This window comes from Oncorhynchus clarkii, chromosome 19, assembly GCF_045791955.1.
Source record: "Oncorhynchus clarkii lewisi isolate Uvic-CL-2024 chromosome 19, UVic_Ocla_1.0, whole genome shotgun sequence".
NCBI classification, from domain to species: Eukaryota; Metazoa; Chordata; class Actinopteri; order Salmoniformes; family Salmonidae; genus Oncorhynchus; species Oncorhynchus clarkii.
Genome location: NC_092165.1, coordinates 60,992,455 through 61,015,167, shown reverse-complemented (window position 1 = coordinate 61,015,167; position 22,713 = coordinate 60,992,455). Strand labels below are relative to the sequence as shown.

The following is a 22,713-nucleotide window of genomic DNA, read 5'->3' as shown; positions in this document are numbered from 1 at the left end:
TCAGAATCCCTTGATTATGTTCTCCCTTGTTGCAGCACCAGATTACACCATGTGACACTGGCTTTATGTTTCAGAGGTCTGTGTTGCCTTGGCCCTCCAGTGGGCTCTCACCCCTAGTCTGGCTGGTGGTCTGTGTTGCCTTGGCCCTCCAGTGGGCTACCACCCCTAGCCTGGCTGGTGGTCTGTGTAGCCTGGCTGGTGGTCTGTGTTGCCTTGGCCCTCCAGTGGGCTACCACCCCTAGCCTGGCTGGTGGTCTGTGTAGCCTGGCTGGTGGTCTGTGTTGCCTTGGCCCTCCAGTGGGCTACCACCCCTAGCCTGGCTGGTGGTCTGTGTAGCCTGGCTGGTGGTCTGTGTTGCCTTGGCCCTCCAGTGGGCTACCACCCCTAGCCTGGCTGGTGGTCTGTGTAGCCTGGCTGGTGGTCTGTGTTGCCTTGGCCCTCCAGTGGGCTACCACCCCTAGCCTGGCTGGTGGTCTGTGTTGCCTTGGCACTGCAGTGAGCTACCACCGCTAGTCTGGAGGAACCAGGCAGCCATCAGTCAGGCTGGTTTCCCCATCCAGGCTTCCCTCTACCCTAAATAACATCTGATTTCCTCTTCAGAAGAGGTTTTCATGTTTGGCATGACAACAACCATAAGTGGTGAAGAATAGCCAACTCTCATGTTCCTGGAAATGCCAGCCATATGACGAGAACGTTAGAGAGATGAGGGAGTCCAAGCCATAGAGATCATTCCTAAGGTCCAAACTCAATTGGATGGGTGGCATCTATCTCTGTTTGAAACTCATTGGTCCTGGGACAAGGCTACTGGCTAGTTTAGCTATGCCTAAACTTTGGCAGAGAGAGTAGACCTACAGCAGTTGTTAGCTAGCTAGTCATTTAACTTAGGAAGAAACGTCCAATTGAATAGGATAGTAATTGTCTAACATTTAGTCACACGGTCAATGCAATGGGGCTGGTTGTTCTTCCGATGCGACAATATAACCGTCACTGCAGCTCAGCGGCTGTATCGTTCATCAGAGCAAACTGCCTGCTTGTCTTAGCACTATCAAGTATGTCAAAGTATAGATACTGTGGGGGGGGGGGGGGGGGGGGGGGGACAAGGAACACGACTTACCTCGGGATACAACTCGGGGACGATCCATCTATTTCCCATGTGGCGAACAGGTTCATTGGCACCGGTCTGTTGAGCGCCCCGCCACCGAAGCTCAACCGGCCACTTCTCTCCGCCATGCTTCGTTATGAATCTGCCTAAACGTCCACACGAACCGAGGCGGTACAAAAATATATACCTATCTGAATAAAAAAAAATGAATTTGTCTTGAAGTGCGATGGTAAAAATAAAAAATAAAAACACACACACAAAAAAACAAAACAGTTCTTCATGCGATTAAATTCGTACAATGTGGAATTAGTGCAGCAGGTTGTTCCGGACCAAATGCTCACATGTCAGACTTGCATTCACTGTTCCCTAGAACTGCAGTACTTTGCTCCCACTGCCACCCCCCAGGAAATAACGTCATTGCTGGCCATGGACGCAGCCTTCATTCAGATCAGGGGCACGGGCTGGCGAAGTGACATGCAAGCAATGTCCTTGAACCGTGCGATTCATCCCAACCTACATGCAAAAATATGTCAAGAAAATGTATCATTTACAATGTATATGAATAGATGTATTGTTATCTAGCTCGAAGACCTCTGAAACAAGTGGAGTTACTACACAAATATGTTACATCTTCACTCGTCTCCAAGCAACCGACTAGGCGCGGTCTGCAGGTGCATCTTCTCAAAAAATGTGTTTGTTTTTTGTGCCGCTCCTAATATTAGTGCACATATTTTCTGCATTAACATCAGCCCATTGAAATGTGTAAAAAAATGTATCGTTAAAGATTGTCTCTACATATATTAACATAATTGAGACTGTCGCACAGATGTTTGTTTTTTTCGTTCCTCCATTACATCGTTACAAGTTTGCTTCGGGTAACCTCGACCAATATCGGACTAAAAGAGTCTTAACGTTTTTTTGTCGAAGGACCTTCCTTCCGTGTTCTGTTTAAAGGGCGAAATGGCTCTGGAAGCCAAAACAACAAAATAGTCCATCTAAAGATGAATCGATTCTCAATCTCGTTCCCCTCCCCACTTTCATATCACATCAAAATAATTTCAGAAATGCAACAACAACAAAAAAAAATACACACTTACTATACACCAATGGAGGCTAGTGGGGGAAGTTATAGGAGGACGGGCTCATTGTAACGGCTGGAATGGAATCAATGAAACGGAGTCATAATATGTGGTTTCCATATGTTTCATGTGTTTTTGATACCATTCCGTTTATTCTATCCCAGCCATTACAATGAGCCCGTCCTCCTATAGCTCCTCCCACCAGCCGCCACTGTTTTCACTGGGGTTTTAACACAGGTGCAGAAGACAGTATTTTTCAGTGACCACATGTTTGTGGCGTCTGTCTTCCTTTTTTAAACGCATGTTTGTGGCGTCTGTCTTCCTTTTTTAAACGCATGTTTGTGGCGTCTGTCTTCCTTTTTTAAACGCATGTTTGTGGCGTCTGTCTTCCTTTTTTAAACGCATGTCTGTGGCGTCTGTCTTCCTTTTTTAAACGCATGTTTGTGGCGTCTGTCTTCCTTTTTTAAACGCATGTCTGTGGCGTCTGTCTTCCTTTTTTAAACGCTACACTTACAGCTCATCTATGCCACCTAGTGGTATATTTAAGCAATAAGGCACGGATTAGGGGTTGGTTCAGGGGCAGAACGACAGATTTGTACCTTGTCAGCTCGGGGGTTTGAACTTGCAACCTTCCGGTTACTAGTCCAACGCTCTAACCACTAGGCTACCCTGCCGCCCCCTTATTACACCTTTATTTTGATGATGCATTGCGGAGTGCCTGGACACAGCCTTTAGCCGTGGTATATTGGCCATATAACACAAAATAACATCCTGGTTGAACCCCGAGGTGCCTTATTGCTATTATAAACTAGTTACCAACGTAATTAGAGCAGTATCATACCTGTGGTATACAGTCTGATATTTTTTATTTAACCTTTATTTAACCAGGCAAGTCAGTTAAGAACAAATTCTTATTTTCAATGACGGCCTACCGGGGAACAGTGGGTTAACTGCCTTGTTCAGGGGCAGAACGACAGATTTGTACCTTGTCAGCTCGGGGGTTTGAACTTGCAACCTTCCGGTTACTAGTCCAACGCTCTAACCACTAGGCTACCCTGCCGCCCCCATATACCACGGCTGTCAGCCAATCAGCATTCAGGGCTCGAACCACCCTGGTTATAAATCGTGATACAGTTGTAAAATACGGTATTTTTCAAATCCCAAAACACTTCACATTACTTGGCAAAGATCATTTTTTATTACACCTTTATTTTGACAGGGAGTCAAATAGAATACAACTTTATTGTTCATCACAGGGTGGAGAGAGAGGACACGCCCGTGGGGTGCCCCTGTGTTCAGAGAGAGGACACACCCCTGGGGTGCCCCTGTGTTCAGAGAGAGGACACGCCCCTGGGGTGCCCCTGTGTTCAGAGAGAGGACACGCCCCTGGGGTGCCCCTGTGTTCAGAGAGAGGACACGCCCGTGGGGTGCCCCTGTGTTCAGAGAGAGGACACGCCCGTGGGGTGCCCCTGTGTTCAGAGAGAGGACACGCCCCTGGGGTGCCCCTGTGTTCAGAGAGAGGACACACCCCTGGGGTGCCCCTGTGTTCAGAGAGAGGACACGCCCGTGGGGTGCCCCTGTGTTCAGAGAGAGGACACGCCCGTGGGGTGCCCCTGTGTTCAGAGAGAGGACACGCCCCTGGGGTGCCCCTGTGTTCAGAGAGAGGACACGCCCCTGGGGTGCCCCTGTGTTCAGAGAGAGGACACGCCCCTGGGGTGCCCCTGTGTTCAGAGAGAGGACACGCCCCTGGGGTGCCCCTGTGTTCAGAGAGAGGACACGCCCCTGGGGTGCCCCTGTGTTCAGAGAGAGGACACACCCCTGGGGTGTCCCTGTGTTCAGAGAGAGGACACGCCCGTGGGGTGCCCCTGTGTTCAGAGAGAGGACACGCCCCTGGGGTGCCCCTGTGTTCAGAGAGAGGACATGCCCCTGGGGTGCCCCTGTGTTCAGAGAGAGGACACACCCCTGGGGTGTCCCTGTGTTCAGAGAGAGGACACGCCCGTGGGGTGCCCCTGTGTTCAGAGAGAGGACACGCCCCTGGGGTGCCCCTGTGTTCAGAGAGAGGACATGCCCCTGGGGTGCCCCTGTGTTCAGAGAGAGGACACGCCCCTGGGGTGCCCCTGTGTTCAGAGAGAGGACACGCCCCTGGGGTGTCCCTGTGTTCAGAGAGAGGACACGCCCGTGGGGTGCCCCTGTGTTCAGAGAGAGGACACGCCCCTGGGGTGCCCCTGTGTTCAGAGAGAGGACATGCCCCTGGGGTGCCCCTGTGTTCAGAGAGAGGACACGTCCCTGGGGTGTCCCTGTGTTCGGGGTCAGTTCATCAGAGAGAGGACACGCCCCTGGGGTGCCCCTGTGTTCAGAGAGAGGTCACGCCCCTGGGGTGCCCCTGGGTTCAGAGAGAGGACACGCCCCTGGGGTGCCCCTGTGTTCAGAGAGAGGACACGTCCCTGGGGTGTCCCTGTGTTCGGGGTCAGTTCATCAGAGAGAGGACACGCCCCTGGGGTGCCCCTGTGTTCAGAGAGAGGACACGCCCCTGGGGTGCCCCTGTGTTCAGAGAGAGGTCACGCCCCTGGGGTGCCCCTGGGTTCAGAGAGAGGACACGCCCCTGGGGTGCCCCTGTGTTCAGAGAGAGGACACGTCCCTGGGGTGTCCCTGTGTTCGGGGTCAGTTCATCAGAGAGAGGACACGCCCCTGGGGTGCCCCTGTGTTCAGAGAGAGGACACGCCCCTGGGGTGCCTCTGGGTTCAGAGAGGACACGCCCTCTCCCTGCAAGTCAAGGCATATCGATACCAATGAGCATAATGACAATGTGAAATCTCCAGCAGCTTGGTTTGTTATGTGTTACTGACGAGGCTGGAGACTCAGAAATCACTTTGTCTGATCTGGAGGTACAGTGGGGCAAAAAAGTATTTAGTCAGCCACCAATTGTGCAAGTTCTCCCACTTAAAAATATGAGAGAGGCCTGTAATTTTCATCATAGGTACTATGACAGACAAAATTAGAAAAAAAAATCCTGAAAATCACATTGTAGGATTTTTAATGAATTTATTTGCAAATTATGGTGGAAAATAAGTCTTTGGTCAATAACAAAAGTTTATCTCAATACTTTGTTATATACCCTTTGTTGGCAATGACAGAGGTCAAACGTTTTCTGTAAGTCTTCACAAGGTTTTCACACACTGTTGCTGGTATTTGGCCCATTCGCCCATGCAGATCTCCTCTAGAGCAGTGATGTTTTTGTTCTCCTTGGAACAAATCAAGGATTTCCTTTCTTTGCCACGGCAAGCAATTTACCCAACCTTTTGTATGAATGGAAAATAGTGTCAGCCTATTTTATTTATTTCCTATTTATGTCCAGTAAGACAAGCGTCTGTAAAATAAATGACCATACCAGACATTTGATCAAAATCGGGGGGAGGGGTAAGATATCCCTGGAATGTCCATATTTGAAATGTGTAACTACGGGTGTTTTCACATATAGTCCACTTATGAAATATCAGATCTGTCGTCTTTAAAAGATCCGATCTCAGTCCTCTTTAAATTGAACTTAGTTCACTTCACCTATTTTGTGGGTCCGAGTCCTCTTCGCATTCACATTGCTATGTTTAGAAAGGAACCAAGATCTTTTTCCAATATTCAGTTGATGCGCTCTCTGGGGGTCATTACAAAATTCAAGTCAAGCCTTTTCATCAGAGCGTGTTGTCAGACAGTTAAATATAACGACACTCTAAAAATGTGTGTTTCAACAATGGTTCTTCTAAGTTCTTTGAAGAACCTTAGGCCAACCGCATAGGAGCTGGGGTTCATCAAAGAACCTCCTTAGTTTGTGGAGGTTCTTGTGGGAACCTCCTTAGTTGGTGGGGGTTCTTGTGGGAACCTCCTTAGTTGGTGGGGGTTCTTGTGGGAACCCCCTTAGCTGGTGGGGGTTCTTGTGGGAACCCCCTTAGCTGGTGGGGGTTCTTGTGGGAACCCCCTTAGTTGGTGGGGGTTCTTGTGGGAACCTCCTTAGTTGGTGGGGGTTCTTGTGGGAACCTCCTCAGTTGGTGGGGGTTCTTGTGGGAACCTAACTGCCCAACTGAGACATTTAGATTTGAAAGGACAGCATGTGCAGCCACTTCAATTGTGATCTTTACATTTTTTCAGTTAAGGAAAGGTTTGTCTCTGGTATAATCTAAACTGATATTGTTTTATGGTAATATCTATCTTTTCATATTTATGCAAATGAACACAATTCAATGGATATCAATCAATAGATCAATAGATCTAAGGATATGTATAAATAAAGGGCTCAGTTGTACTACTGAATGTCTCTTCCGCATTTACCCCAACCACTCTGAATCAGAGAGGTGTGTGTGGGGGGGGGGGGGGGGCTGCCTTAATCAACCTCCACGTCTTCAGAGAACAGTGGTTTAACCTCCATGCTCAGGGGTAGAACGACAAATGTTTTTTTAACCTTTTGTCAGCTCGGGGATCTGATCCAGCAACCTTTCAGTTACTGGCCCAATGCTCTAACCACTAGGTTACCTGTCTCCGTAGGCTGTAAGAATGTTGGAAGGCTAGCTCTATTGGGTGCAGATGACTGTACTGATCACTTGTGTCTGTAGGTATCCAGATGGAGCATACCAAAGGAATGTCAATTGGTATGTTGTGCAGATCACATTTACCATCCTCCTCCCTTACCTCTTCAATATGGACAAGTTGTGACTGAAACCATTATCCAGACTTTTTATTCCACATGAACCACAAACCAAGGTATGATTTCCATTGAGTGCATGTTCTGTCAATAGTCTATAGAACATTAGCCTGGTTCCAGATCGTTGTGCCATTCCACTCAACTCCTTGCCAAATATAATGGCACGACAAACAGACTGGTACCCATGCTAGAAGAACGGACATTTAAAATCTAACGTTTTCTGTACAATGGTTTTCTTAATAAAAATATACATTTAAGTATTGTTCTCTTGGGTAGAAAATAAATATTAAATTGTTGAGTCAAATTTAATGTAGAAGTATCCATTTAATAAGAATTTGTGAAGTGCATATAGCATTTTTCAGCAAATGTTAAAACTAAACCTTGTGTCTAAATTATGTTTCATTTACACGAGGTCTGTCTGAGGTGTAGATTGGAATCACAGACAGGGCCAAAGTGGTGATGGAAATATAACCTTGTATTGATTAGACTCATAACAGAAAACTCGGGGACAGAAAGTTTAACTTTCAAATGGTACAGATGTCATTAAATCACAATGACATCGTACAATCTGCAATGAGAACGATGGATAAATCAACAGGAATGTGACCCAATCAAAAGATCTAAAAAAAAAAAATCACACTGTTTCCTTAAACGGTTCAGTTTTCCCCAAGGAACATGTTTTAATTATTCAATTATGGCAAAAAACAAAAACAATTAGAAGTTGAACATGATCCGACCTATAAACACAAAAGGCTCCCAAAACAGAGAAAAAAAACATTACAGGGCATCCAAGATACTGGCACAACAACCAATTCTCTGATTTTAAAAATGAGAGATTGTGGGAGTGTGTCGCCAAAGGCAAGCCTCTCCATTCATTCCACACTAGCTAGCAAGCAAGCAGGCCGCCACAAAGCCAGGCGCCATGGTCTCAGCATGACAACTCTTCAGTCCATACCACTATGAGGCTGGTGGTCACATTAAAAATCAGGACAGGCTTATTGGAATAGATGGAATGGATTTAATGGAACGCTATGAAGGATTCTGTTCCTCTCATTCCATTCCAGCCATTCCAATGAGACGGTCCTCCCTCCAGCCACCACTGCACTACAACACCGAACTACACACACCCCTAGTGGGGCTCAGTGCTGGCTCTCAACCGAGGGGGAGCGAGACCGGGACGGAGACTGCTTCCGGGCCGGGGCAGGGGAACTGGGAGGAGGCGTGCGAGAACGGGAGCGTGGGGGAGGGGTACGGGAGCGAGGGGCAGGGGATCTGGACCGGGACGGGGAGCGCGAGGTGGAGCGATGTGCAGCCCTGCCCCCTCCTGCAGAGGAAGGCTTCTTCTCCGGGGTACGGCTGGCCGAGCGAGATCGGGGGCTCCTGGAGCGGTTACGACTCCTGCTACGGGACTTGGAGCGCGGGGAACGGCTACGGGACCGGGAGTAGCTACGAGAGCCGCGGGAACGACTCCTGCTGTGGCTGTTGGAACAGAAGAATGACAAGTTTTGTTCCCCCCCCCTCCTCCAAGAGCCGTAATATATTACTAACACCCTCCCTGGACACTTGTCAGTCCCCACTTTCACCCACATGCCTGTCTCCAACTCATTTCCTTACTGTCAGAATTGTGTCAAAACTAAAAAATAGAAATAATGAAAGCATTGGTTTACAACTAGCTGGAAAATGACAGTCAAGTTCCTTGTGTGTCTCGTCTCAGTGAAACTATTAAGTTGCAATTGGAAAAGGAGACACTAACCGGCTCTTGCGATCCTCAGACAGTTTCAACTTGCGCCCATTCAAGTCCGTTCCGTCCAGCTTATCAATGGCATTCTTCATATCACTGTGTGATGCGAACTCCACCACCCTGTCGAATCAAATCACATTCAGTCAACAAGCTCATTGCATAATAGCAACCATTCAACCTAAGGTATGTTTGGTTTGTTTTCAAGTAGAGCAAGACATAAAAAATAAATAAAAAATGTAAACAGAAAATGTGGGTTTATTATTGGACAAGCCCGAGGTAGTCTCTTTCCTTTCTCAGTCCATAACGAACATGGGTCATCGTGCAACGAGACCAAAAGTTTTGGTACGGAATACAACTAATGACTAAAGTCCAGATCCTGGGCCAACTGGACAGAGGAACTCTGCTCACCCTTCATTCTTGTTGGTTCTGTGTGCATCCACAAAGGTGACTTCTCCGGCTTTCCTCATCAGGTCTTTCAGGTCCTACGATGAAGCATACGAGTCAGTGACGAGCTAACAGACTGTATAATGTGGCTGAGACGGGTTTTCTGTGAACCTGGGAAAGACTAAATCAGTAAACCACAACAACAAAATCCAACCACCCCGTAATACTGACTTCCAACCAAAACACGCTAAATCATGTGATGTTTTAGCATTTTCAGACGAGGCCGTTTTAAGTGATGAGCCACTGAAATAGCTTCACGGGTAGACCAACTTGGTTTAACTTATCTTACCCATGGGAGAAACATGGTAACACTATTTGTTTCCTTGGTATTGTATTTGTTTCGTGTTCGTTAACAACTAGGATTGACGGAGACTATACATTTATTTATTTTTTAAACAGAAGATACTAAGGCAGGGAGAACGTAAGAAATCCCTTCCGGGAGAGGGCGGCTTGGAAATGTTAAGAGGTTTGACAACTATCGTGGTTTTAGGGGGGGTATCGTTTAAAAATAATTATATGTAATTCTATTTGACCTTAAACTCCTACTTTAATCAAGGGGCTCTTTCATTAACCTATTACGTAGCCTAGTATAATTCCATAAGGGCTTATAAAGACTGATAGAAAGCGTTCTCCAGTAAGACTAAGGTATATAATTCTACTTCCTGTTCCTCCCAACCCTTAAACCCAATCACATGAGTTATATGTTACTTACCGTTCCATACCCAGGAAGACATTAGCAAAGAGCCACTTGTCCAAATAGAGGACCAATGGGAACCAATGCAGTCACAGTGTTAAGCCCTTGAGAAACGACCTCCCTCAGCCTTGACAGACCCGGACTCCGGCCAGCCTCCACAAGGGACCACCAGAGAGCAAGTAGGGGAAGGAACGAAGGAAGAGGGTGTGCAGTGTGCCCAACTGTCAACACACCCAGCTCCATCAGCAACAGATAAAAGAACCAAACGGGAGAGTGTAGGGAACGTGGAGTGGATTGAGGGAGTTACAGGCTGGCTGCAGTCGGGGGGGTGTTTTCCACCAGACCAGACCACAGAACCTCCAGACTGGGGCTTTACGAGGGACCATCCTAAGGCTATCCTGCGCTAGAGCCCTTTCACCAGCTACGGGGCCCAGCCAAGATTTAGACCAGCGGCAACTGCGTGTAAGGAGAGGCACCAAATGGACACTATTGAAAACACAACCAGCAGAGGGCGCTATGCACATCAGACACCTCCAGGGGAGGCAGTGCATGCAACTCCTTCATAAACTAATAACCAGATAAGAATTTTAAGCTCATTTATAAAAAATATATATATATACAAAAAAAAGGGGGTTAAGATGTGTTCGGTTACATTTACCTTTAAGTCTAAGAGGTGCTTATTATTTGAAAGATACAGTTAAAACGAAGTCAAGAAATAAACAATTCTGAATTCGTAACATCGAAACGGGTCCTTGCCGTTCTATTCACCTATTGAACATATTGCTACGTTTTTTTTTTTATCAATAAAAAAAATTGCATGTTTCAATAAAATTTAAAATAAATGCTGCTTCACACAGACTAAAAAAAAGGCAGTACCAGATTAAGTAACGGATAATTGTTTTTGTATCACATTGAACCAGATGAGTGTAACCGCTCACCTGCCAACTGATCCGTGACGACAGGTTCTCCACAATGATTCTGTGCTCCGTTCGCACCGGGGGACCATACCTACTGCATGGGTGGGAGAGAGAGAGAGCGAAGTTGTAACGTGGAAGAGATAGTGTTTTATAGGTACCATAGGAACTTTCAAATCACACTCAGAAAATTACAGAAACCCCATTTACTTTCACGCGTTGAACACTAAACTGTAATCACATTGACTAAACTCCATTCACTGCAAAATAAACTTCCAAGCTCCTAAAATTGCCCGGTGTTCCAGAATTCATATATGCAAGACCAAGAAGTGGGAAATCTGAGGTTTGTAGTTTTCCAAGTGATTTGTCTATCCAATATACAGTGTAAATTTGGTCAGATTGCACTTCCCAAGGCTTCCACTAGATGTCAACAGTCTTTAGAACGTTGTTTCAGGCTTCTACTGTGAAGTGGGAGCGAATAAGAGCTGTTTGAACCAGGGGTCTGGCAGAATGCCATGAGCTAAGTCATGCGTGCGGCCGTGAGCTCCGTTCCTTTTCATTTCTAAAGACAAAGGAAGTGTCCGGTTGAAACATTATTGAAGATTTATGATTAAAAAAAACATCCTAAAGATTGATTCTATAGAATCTCCAATTTAAATTTTTTGACTTTTCGTCTGGACTTAGTGCCCGCGCCTTGTGCATTTTGGATCACTGGACTAAACGCGCAAACAAAAAGGAGGTATTTGGACATAAATGGGCGTTATCAAACATTTGTGGAACTGGGATTCCTGGGAGTGCATTCCGATGAAGAACATCAAAGGTAAGTGAATATTTATAATGCCATTTCTGACTCCTGTTGACTCCACAACATGGCGGGTATCTGTATGGCTTGTTTTGGTGTCTGAGCGCTGTACTCAAGATTATTCCATGGTGTGCTTTCGCTGTAAAGCTTTTTTGAAATCTGACAACGGTTGCATTAACGAGAAGTATATCTTTAATTATACGCATAACACTTGATATCTTTCATCAACGTTTATGATGAGTATTTCTGTGAATTGATGTGGCTCTCTGCAAAATCACTGGATGTTTTGGAAGCAAAACATTGCTGAACGTAACGCACCAATGCAAACTGAGATTTTTTGATATAAATATGAACTTTATCAAACAAAACAAGTATTGTGTAACATGAAGTCCAATAAGTGTCATCTGATGAGGATCAAAGGTTAGTGATTATTATTATTTATCTCTTTCTGTGTTTGTGACTCCTCTCTTCGGATGGGAAAATGGCTGCGTGTTTTTTTAACTTGGTGGTGATCTAACATAATCATATGTTGTGTTTTCGCTGTAAAGCAAAAAAAAAATTTTTTATCGGACTCGATGGGTAGATTAACAAGATGTTAATCTTTCATTTGCTGTATTGAACTTGTTAATGTGTGAAAGCTTCATATTTCTAAAAAAATATATTTTTGAAATTCCCGTGCTGCCTTTTCAGCGGAATGTTGTGGGAGGGGGTTCCGCTAGCGGAACGTGTGTCCTAGACAGGTTTTAATTAACAATAAGTGTATCTTTAAAATGGTGTATAATACTATGTTTGAGGAATTTTAATTATGAGATTTGTTTGTTTGAATTTGGCTGTTGTCAAATCAATCCCGTTAACGCTATTTCAGCCGTAAGAAGTTAAGGACGTTTACATAATGTTGGAAGGCCAAACTGCAAGCGAAGAGGTTGTGAAAGGAGGTTTGAGGAGTCTATACCTGGAGCCACCACTATGACCGCCAGAGCCCTGGCGGTAGCTGCTGAAACGAGGTGAGAAGCGTCCTCCTCCTCCTCCACCACCACCCCCCATCCCTGGTCCACCACCCCTCCCTCTTCTGGAGCGGGCATGCTCTATCGTCACCCTATAGAGACAAAACAGTTAATACTGAGGCTACCAGAAATGACTGATAAAGTAAATTAAATTCACACACTGAATGCAGCTAGGCCCAAGTCAGACAAAGGGCGAAGCAGTTCTGTGTAAATACCACTACTACTATATGGAGTAACCGCCCAAAACACATTTCACCATTGAGCTTTCTTAAATACTTTGAAGAATGCATCCAAATCTTTACCTTTCACTACAGAGTTCCTTGCCATTCAGCTCATATACGGCATCATCCGCATCTCTGTGGTCGTCAAACTCCTGATGAAAGACAAAGGGAAAGGGGGTTATGTAATTAAGGATGCATTCAAAACGGTTTTTTCCACTGGGAAAAAAACGAGCATTGAACTGAAAATCGATTTGAAGGGTCATCCAACTCGGGCCTCTTCCTGGAGCTCCGACCTGAAGGTTTCTGACATCATATTTGACCTTGTATTTTTCCCCGATGTTTTGAACGAAGCATAACAATCCAAACGTTCACTGACCACCCCCAGACAGGCCCTTGGGGCACTCGTCAGCCGAGCTTGTAGTCTATCATATATATATTTTTTTTTACTAACCAGGGTCTGAAATCTGTAACCATGTAATATTTGGGAAAATACATTTCACTACTCAGCGGGCAAAGTTAGGTACATTTTCTACTAGCCCGGTCTGAAAATTAATAGTTATAGATTAGCTATAACCGTTAGCTGCCCCTAACGCCGCCAATTGGCAAGACCGACTTACCACAAAGCCGAATCCGTTCTTCAAATTTACTTCTCGGATCCGTCCATATCCCTTGAAGAATTTCTCCACGTCTCTCTCACGGGCGTGGGGGCTCAAACGGCCGATAAACACACGACATCCACTCATGATGATACTCTGCATTTAAACAACAGCAAAAATGTTTGGAACAGGAAAGTTATTCAACTACAAACAGTAACGTTACCCTCTCAAACACGTAGCTAACTTACATTTACTGAGAAGGCCCAGACCAGTGTGGTAGCTAACTAGCCAAAGCGCTAACAATACGTTGACAAATTAAGCAGCCGTTAGTCATTTTAGTTAATATTAGCCAGATAGTCAGCAAGTTAGTCTAGGTTCGGCAACGTCAACAGTATATTTAACTAGATATACATAAGCAACGCCAGTTATATACCGTTCTATATGAAATAAATCCCAATCGATACGGCGTGGGTATGTAAACGTTAGCTTGCTAGCTAGCGAGAAAGTCGTTAAGTATGTCGTGCAGTTAACTTTCTGCTAGCTTAGCTACAATATTAGCTCGGCATTCGGATGAACTGTTAATCAGTACATTATGTATTTGCCAAATATGTGTGCCAATCTGCTAAATCATTATAAACGTGAAGCTCACCTTTCTGTCGTCTTTTCGTGACTTCTCGCTCGTTTGTGTATCAAAATGGCGACAGCGAGAGGTAACCGGATGTACTTCAGGACCAATGTGAATGGGTGTGTTCTTAGACCTATCAAAACAAGTTACACAAAACCCCGGATCTGTAAATGAACAAGCTCAACATTATTAACAAACAAAAAAAGTATATATATATATATATTATTTTTTTTTAATCCCCATCCCAGCAGGAGGCCTTTTGTCTTCTGGTAGGCCGTGATTGTAAATAGGAATTTGTTCTTAACCGACTTTATTTTCTATTTTAATATTTAAAACATGCAATCTACTTGCAGTGAAGCCGCTCAACATCTACATCACATTAGTCATCTAACAGACTCCCAACCAGACACACAGAAGCAACCAGGGTCAACGCACTGCTGAAGGTCACGTCGACAGATCTCCCACAAAGTCAAAAACAGGGACCCAAACCAGCGATCCATCAGCCACCGGCCCAAGCTCCCAACCGCTAGGCCACCTGCCCTCCATGATCCACCCACAGTTCCCTAAGAGCTGCCCCTCAACCATCCAAGAGCCCCACAGTCCCCCCCCGAAAAATAATTCCGCCCCAAGACCCCCCATATATACACACACACACACTCTCATTCCCACACTGAATGAATGTGTATACTCATGTGTACAACACTGCCCCTCAGTGTCATTCAAAACATACTTTTTGTTGTTTTATTTTTACTTTATTTTTTACACTTGTATCTTTGACCATCATTCTATCCCCCGCCCATCAACTCCACTCCCACTTGCCTAGTCAAATAAAAGGTTCTATAAAACAAATACATAGTTAGATTTTCCTCCCATTCAATGTTGTTTGTGTCAGACTCTGTGCGGCCTTATTGTATGCAATGCAACAGGACAAAATATATTGGTGTTATTCTTGTATCTTTTTATTCCATTACCATTCTTAAAATGGTGGCATCGTCTTTCAATTCAGGGAAAAGCACATTACCAATTGAGGTTAAAATTGACACAATAGAAAAAGTTATCTGACTGTTCTTCTCTGTAGAAAGTGTCAATGTTAAAGTATGGAATACTGACCTTTACAGAACCAATTTCAAATCCATGGGTTCAATTCACTGACCTCTATAGAACCCATTTCAAATCCATGGGTTCAATTCACTGACCTCTATAGAACCCATTTCAAATCCATGGGTTCAATTCACTGACCTCTATAGAACCCATTTCAAATCCATGGGTTCAATTCACTGACCTCTATAGAACCCATTTCAAATCCATGGGTTCAATTCACTGACCTCTATAGAACCCATTTCAACAAGAAGAACACAAGTCTTCCTGATAATGCAAAAAAAAAAAAAAAAAGGAGTTACTGCATTAAAAAATAAATACAAATATAGATTATTTAAAAATATAAGTATATAAACAAATAAATAGTTTTCCCCCCACCTAGTTGTCATGGAGATTGTGTATGGTAATGAGACACCTGTGTAACAACCACAGGTCATATGATTTCCTTCCTGAGAGGTGGATGGGGGTTACAGAGGGGGTGGAGGCAGACAGACAGAGACAGTAAACCAAGGAGAAGAGAAAGAAAGGACAATATTATTCTACAGGAATACAATGGAGTGGGCTTCACAAGGCATACTATTGAATCTACAAGAGCGGCATTATAAACGCATGAACCGAAAAGGGCGAATAACATGTATCCTCATGTCTGTCTCATCTGAAAACAGCATTATTTGTGTTTTTTTTATGGGATAGTAGTCAGTTTAGTACACTAGTCCAGAACTTGACTGGTAGGACCACTTCCCCCTTGTTTCAGGGAGCACGTGTGTAAATCCGACTCATTCAGAGACATTTCCACATCAATTCAAAAAGACATTTAGAAAACAAAACCCCTTTTCCTTCACACAATGCTCCCACTGTAACCCAGCCCCCCCCCCATACACACCAACTCAATCACTCTGTGAAATCAGCTGGGAAGGCAGTAGGGGAGGCAGCGGGGAGTGTCATCCAAGGCCTGTGATTCAACAGTTACTATGAGTTTCATCGTGAAAGATTTCCATGGAAGAAGAGTGTAAATGCAACTTTCAGAGTCATCTGACAGTGTTATTCACGATAGTGGTAAATTGGCAAAAATACATGGGGTGCAGACACCATCTTGTTAAACAATGCACAAGACCATGATATGGACAAATTACACCCTAATATAAATATTCATATGATAAAATGAATACGATCAGATATTAAATTTCACTTCTTGTTGTCGAATCCTCTGTTTCTTGGCACATTGTTTTCAGTTAAGAATGACGTTTAACAGAAACGTCCTCGTTCAAAACAACCCACAGGTAGTTACTCCCAAACAGAGAATATATATCGCTATATATGGTTGTGCTTCTTCAACTTCTAAAATGGCCAGCATATTAACTTACCCCAACACATCAACAAAACAGGCCTCACTGATGATTACAACTGAAGGCCAAGTAAGGGAGTTATTGAACCTCTTCTGCTAATGCCACAATACCAGTAGTCTCAGACTGAGAGATACTGCATCCCGAAAGTGGCATTGGGTGCATCTCTGTGGTGTCAGATATACATCTAGTCTAAAGAAGAAGCTGCTCTGGAAGGAGGGCATTAGGGATGAAGGCTGACAAAGGTTTAAAAATTCCTGGGAAAAAGACAAACACTAGAAAGTACCCCAGCCCTATAGTACATATTTTACCTTTATTTAACTTGGCAAGTCAGTTAAGAACAAATTCTTATTTTCAATGACGGCCTACCGGGGGTTAACTGCCTGTTCAGGGGCAGAACGACAGATTTGTACCTTGTCAGCTCAGGGGTTTGAACTTGCAACCTTCCGGTTACTAGTCCAACGCTCTAACCCCTAGGCTACCCTGCCGTCCTGACATAATATAGCTGTGGTCAATCTGAGAGAACCATGTCATGCTCTGAGTTAGTTTGTCAACGCCTATAACAAATCCTTCAGAATATATCTACCGTACTCTAAAAAAGGGAGAAAAGCAGGAAAAGGATCCAAGTGGATTTTGCAGGTCCCCTTGGCCCGGCGGCTTTATGAGTTAGTACTAGCAGGCTAACTAATCATCCGTCCCCCATCTCTGTTCTCAGAGTGGTGGTACTATGAGGTCAGGTGGTTATTCAGTCAGGCCCACAGATATAATATCACTACACATCCCCTGCAGGGCTGAGCTGGTGACCTCCTGGTCCAGAGGTCAAAGGTCATTGAAAGAGAGTCCTATTGGCTATTCTCTTCAGACCTACAGTTATTGGTTCAGACCCGTGTATGGCGACAGCTGTGTGAGGATCCGGTGCCCGCCCCAGCGGTCCCGGAGGCTGAGTTGGGGTCCTCGTCGCTGGACTCCCCGGCCTCCCGCTCCTCCTTGTGGAGCCCCATGCTGATGTGGCTCTGGAGGGCAGCGGGGGTCAGCCACTCCTTAGGGAGGCAGGTCTGGAGGAAGGGCACGCAGGAGCTGAAGTAGGCCAGGCGGTTCACCCAGCGAGGGATCTCACGCCCACACAACAGCTGGAATAGAACGAGTACAACTTTAAAAAATACTCCACATAAAAATGTATTTTATATTCAATAGGCATTAATTAAAAATAAAAATTTAAGTTTTTTTTACCAGTTATCAAGTTATTCACAATAACGTAAATATATTTCAGATATTGTACGTGTGATCAAAGAAACAAAATGTTGAATAATTGCATGAATGTTTCTCATACTGACCTCAGACAGCGAGGATGAGAAGTGGTTGCAGTTCTTGTGCATTAGATGGTAGGAGTTGCCCTTGAAATCTGTTCCCAGGTCCTCCATGATTTTATCCATATCCTCCACAGCAAAGTCTGTTGTGCCCAAAGCGATGGCCTCCCTGTGTAGAACGAAGAAAACAAAGCTGATATGGACATACCAAACTTGGAGATAGCGGTGCTGGGTGTAACAGGGAAATATTTCATTCATTCCTCTCCTGTATATTATTTACTGTAACTAAGTACTGGAGGTTCCTACCTATAAGTACTGGAGGTTCCTACCTATAAGTACTGAGGATACTACCTATAAGCACTGAGGTTCCTACCTATAAGTACTGGAGGTTCCTACCTATAAGTACTGAGGATACTACCTATAAGCACTGAGGTTCCTACCTATAAGTACTGAGGTTCCTACCTATACAGTGCCTTGCGAAAGTATTCTGCCCCTTTGAACTTTGCGACCTTTTGCCACATTTCAGGCTTCAAACATAAAGATATAAAACTGTATTTTTTTGTGAAGAATCAACAACAAGTGGGACACAATCATGAAGTGGAACGACATTTATTGGATATTTCAAAATTTTTTAACAAATCAAAAACTGAAAAATTGGGCGTGCAAAATTATTCAGCCCCTTTACTTTCAGTGCAGCAAACTCTCTCCAGAAGTTCAGTGAGGATCTCTGAATAATCCAATGTTGACCTAAATGACTAATGATGATAAATACAATCCACCTGTGTGTAATCAAGTCTCCGTATAAATGCACCTGCACTGTGATAGTCTCAGAGGTCCGTTAAAAGCGCAGAGAGCATCATGAAGAACAAGGAACACACCAGGCAGGTCCGAGATACTGTTGTGAAGAAGTTTAAAGCCGGATTTGGATACAAAAAGATTTCCCAAGCTTTAAACATCCCAAGAAGCACTGTGCAAGCGATAATATTGAAATGGAAGGAGTATCAGACCACTGCAAATCTACCAAGACCTGGCCGTCCCTCTAAACTTTCAGCTCATACAAGGAGAAGACTGATCAGAGATGCAGCCAAGAGGCCCATGAACACTCTGGATGAACTGCAGAGATCTACAGCTGAGGTGGGAGACTCTGTCCATAGGACAACAATCAGTCGTATATTGCACAAATCTGGCTTTTATGGAAGAGTGGCAAGAAGAAAGCCATTTCTTAAAGATATCCATAAAAAGTGTCGTTTAAAGTTTGCCACAAGCCACCTGGGAGACACACCAAACATGTGGAAGAAGGTGCTCGCTCTGGTCAGATGAAACCAAAATTGAACTTTTTGGCAACAATGCAAAACGTTATGTTTGGCGTAAAAGCAACACAGCTGAACACACCATCCCCACTGTCAAACATGGTGGTGGCAGCATCATGGTTTGGGCCTGCTTTTCTTCAGCAGGGACAGGGAAGATGGTTAAAATTGATGGGAAGATGGATGGAGCCAAATACAGGACCATTCTGGAAGAAAACCTGATGGAGTCTGCAAAAGACCTGAGACTGGGACGGAGATTTGTCTTCCAACAAGACAATGATCCAAAACATAAAGCAAAATCTACAATGGAATGGTTCAAAAATAAACATATCCAGGTGTTAGAATGGCCAAGTCAAAGTCCAGACCTGAATCCAATCGAGAATCTGTGGAAAGAACTGAAAACTGCTGTTCACAAATGCTCTCCATCCAACCTCACTGAGCTCGAGCTGTTTTGCAAGGAGGAATTGGAAAGAATTTCAGTCTCTCGATGTGCAAAACTGATAGAGACATACCCCAAGCGACTAACAGCTGTAATCGCAGCAAAAGGTGGCGCTACAAAGTATTAACTTAAGGGGGCTGAATAATTTTGCACGCCCAATTTTTCAGTTTTTGATTTGTTAAAAAAGTTTGAAATATCCAATAAATGTCGTTCCACTTCATGATTGTGTCCCACTTGTTGTTGATTCTTCACAAAAAAATACAGTTTTATATCTTTATGTTTGAAGCCTGAAATGTGGCAAAAGGTTGCAAAGTTCAAGGGGGCCGAATACTTTCGCAAGGCACTGTAAGTACTGAGGTTCCTACCTATAAGTATTGAGGATACTACTTATAAGCACTGAGGTTCCTACTTATTAGTACTGAGATTCCTACCTATAAGTACTGAGGATACTCCCTATAAGTACTGAGGATACTCCCTATAAGTACTGAGGATACTCCCTATAAGTACGGAGGTTCCTACCTATAAGTACTGAGGATACTACCTATAAGTACTGAGGATACTACCTATAAGTACTGAGGTTTCTACCTATAAGTACTGAGGTTCCTACCTATAGGTACTGAGGTTCCTACCTATAAGTACTGAGGTTCCTACCTATAAGTACCGAGTTTCCTACCTATAAAAAGTCTACCGGTGTTGAAAGTTTGGCTCCATTTTGGGTCTGGGACACAATGATAATGTATCTGTCACACTGTGTGATTCTGTAGCAGCTGATGTTGTGGTCTTCCTACAAGCGTCTCAGTCTGGTGTTTAGAGAACATTTGGTGCTATCTGATTAATATATACAGTGCCTTCAGAATGTATTCATAACCCTTGACTTATTCCATATTTTATTGTGTTACAGCCTTATTCTAAAATCTATTAAATAGATGTTTCTCGTCCCTCTTCGCACAATACTCCATAATGACAAAGTGAAATTACATTCTTGCTAATTTTTCTGAAAATGAAATGCAGAAATATCTCATTTACATTAATATTCACACCCCTGAGTTACAATCACCTTTGACAGTGATTACAGCTGTGAGGCTTTCTGGGTTAGTCTGTAAGAGCTTTGCACACATTGATTCTACAATATTTGCCCATTATTCTTTTCAAAGCCATGGCTAGACAACCATTTTCAAGTCTTACCATAGATTTTCAAGCAGATTTTAAGTCAAAGCTGTAACTTGGCCACTCAGGAACATTCACTGTCTTCTTAGTAAGCAACTCCAGTGTAGATTTGGCCTTGTGTGTTTAGGTTGAAAGGTGAATTCATCTCCCAGTGTATGCTGGAAAGCAGACTGAAACAGGTTTCCCTCCAGGGTTTTGCCTGTGCTTAGCTCCATTCCATTGATTTTTTATCCTGAAAAACTCCCCACTCCTTAACGATGACAAGCATACCCATAACATGATGCAGCCACCACTATGCTTGAAAATATGGAGAGTGGTACCCAGTAATGTGATGTATTGGATTTGCCCCAAACATAACACTTTGTATTCAGGACAAAAAGTGAATTGCTTTGCCACATTATTTGCAGTATAACTTTAGTGCCTTTTTGGAAACAGGATGCATGTTTTGGAATAGTTGTATTCTGTACAGACTTCATTATTTTCACTCTGTCATTAGGTTAGTATCATGGAGTATGTATGATGCTAACCTAATGACAGAGTGAAAATAAGGAAGTCTGTACAGAATACAACTATTCCAAAACATGCATCCTGTTTCCTGTTTCCATGTTGATCAGTATCTCTACCTGCACATTCATCTTCTGCCGATCTACCATTCCAGTGTTTAATTGCTATATTGTAATTACTTCGCCACCGTGGCCTATTTATTTCCTTAACTTACCTCATTTGCACTCACTGTATATAGACTTTTTGTTTTCTTTTGTTCTACTGTATTAATGACTGTATGTTTTGTTTATTCCATGTGTAACTCTGTGTTGTTGTATGTGTCGAATTGCTACGCTTTATCTTGGCCAGGTCGCAGTTGTAAATGAGAACTTGTTCTCAACTAGCCTACCTGGTTAAATAAAGGTGTTCTCAACTAGCCTACCAGGTTAAATAAAGGTGTTCTCAACTAGCCTACCTGGTTAAATAAAGGTGTTCTCAACTAGCCTACCTGGTTAAATAATGGTGAAATAAATAAAAAATGAAAAAAGTGTTTATAAAGTCATTTGTGTTTATAGATTCAGTTGAATTTAAGCAACAGCCACTAGTCTCTTGTATGAGCAGGTGCAATAATATCCACTTCACTTTCATGCTCATATCAAGTGGCAGCTGTACTCATCCAGGGACATCCTCTACCAGCCCTCACTCACCTGCTCTCTGTCCCCTCTTCACATCTCCTACCAGCCCTCACTCACCTGCTCTCTGTCCCCTCTTCACATCTCCTACCAGCCCTCACTCACCTGCTCTCTGTCCCCTCTTCACATCCCCTACCAGCCCTCACTCACCTGCTCTCTGTCCCCTCTTCACATCCCCTACCAGCCCTCACTCACCTGCTCTCTGTCCCCCTTCACATCCCCTACCAGCCCTCACTCACCTGCTCTCTGTCCCCTCTTCACATCCCCTACCAGCCCTCACTCACCTGCTCTCTGTCCCCTCTTCACATCCCCTACCAGCCCTCACTCACTTGCTCTGTCCCCTCTTCACATCCCCTACCAGCCCTCACTCACCTGCTCTCTGTCCCCTCTTCACATCCCCTACCAGCCCTCACTCACCTGCTCTCTGTCCCCTCTTCACATCCCCTACCAGCCCTCACTCACCTGCTCTCTGTCCCCTCTTCACATCCCCTACCAGCCCTCACTCACCTGCTCTCTGTCCCCTCTTCACATCCTCTACCAGCCCTCACTCACCTGCTCTCTGTCCCCTCTTCACATCCTCTACCAGCCCTCACTCACCTGCTCTCTGTCCCCTCTTCACATCCCCTACCAGCCCTCACTCACTTGCTCTGTCCCCTCTTCACATCCCCTACCAGCCCTCACTCACCTGCTCTCTGTCCCCTCTTCACATCCCCTACCAGCCCTCACTCACCTGCTCTCTGTCCCCTCTTCACATCCCCTACCAGCCCTCACTCACCTGCTCTCTGTCCCCTCTTCACATCCCCTACCAGCCCTCACTCACCTGCTCTCTGTCCCCTCTTCACATCCTCTACCAGCCCTCACTCACCTGCTCTCTGTCCCCTCTTCACATCCTCTACCAGCCCTCACTCACCTGCTCTACATACAGCTTATCGGAGGGCATGTTTGCAGCTTTACAGCGAAGAAAA

At 44.5% G+C, this 22,713-nt stretch overlaps 3 protein-coding genes across 9 annotated transcripts in view; all 3 read right to left on the bottom strand.

Moving 5' to 3' along the window:
- The window catches only part of LOC139375456 (phosphofurin acidic cluster sorting protein 2), a 141,373-nt gene extending 139,897 nt beyond the window's left edge, over positions 1 to 1,476 (bottom strand). For 3 of the 6 annotated variants that reach the window (XM_071117261.1, XM_071117255.1, XM_071117256.1), the window contains exon 1: positions 1,115 to 1,474. In XM_071117261.1, coding sequence (XP_070973362.1) covers positions 1,115 to 1,230 — 116 coding nt within the window. In that variant the 5' untranslated portion in view covers positions 1,231 to 1,474. Of the gene's footprint in view, positions 1 to 1,114 lie in introns of all 6 variants that reach the window. The other 3 variants (XM_071117257.1, XM_071117259.1, XM_071117260.1) reach the window with 2 other exon arrangements.
- A 5,699-nt stretch (positions 1,477 to 7,175) lies between these two features.
- LOC139375455 (serine and arginine rich splicing factor 5a) lies at positions 7,176 to 14,009 on the bottom strand. Its single transcript, XM_071117254.1, has 8 exons — positions 13,937 to 14,009; positions 13,309 to 13,443; positions 12,773 to 12,843; positions 12,419 to 12,562; positions 10,689 to 10,761; positions 9,021 to 9,094; positions 8,625 to 8,732; positions 7,176 to 8,350 (listed from the first exon to the last, which is right to left on the bottom strand). The coding sequence occupies exons 2-8, from the start codon at positions 13,432 to 13,434 to the stop codon at positions 8,011 to 8,013; spliced, it is 936 nt and encodes a 311-aa protein (XP_070973355.1). The 5' UTR covers positions 13,435 to 13,443; positions 13,937 to 14,009; the 3' UTR covers positions 7,176 to 8,010.
- The window catches only part of LOC139375454 (deubiquitinase DESI2), a 21,492-nt gene continuing 12,743 nt past the window's right edge, over positions 13,965 to 22,713 (bottom strand). Inside the window, exons 4-6 of one of the 2 annotated variants that reach the window (XM_071117253.1) lie at positions 17,688 to 17,829; positions 17,218 to 17,483; positions 13,965 to 14,045 (exon numbers count right to left, since the gene is read on the bottom strand). In XM_071117253.1, the coding sequence (XP_070973354.1) occupies positions 17,232 to 17,483; positions 17,688 to 17,829 (394 nt within the window). In that variant the 3' untranslated portion in view covers positions 13,965 to 14,045; positions 17,218 to 17,231. Of the gene's footprint in view, positions 14,046 to 17,010; positions 17,484 to 17,687; positions 17,830 to 22,713 lie in introns of those variants that run through there. The other variant, XM_071117252.1, reaches the window with a different exon arrangement.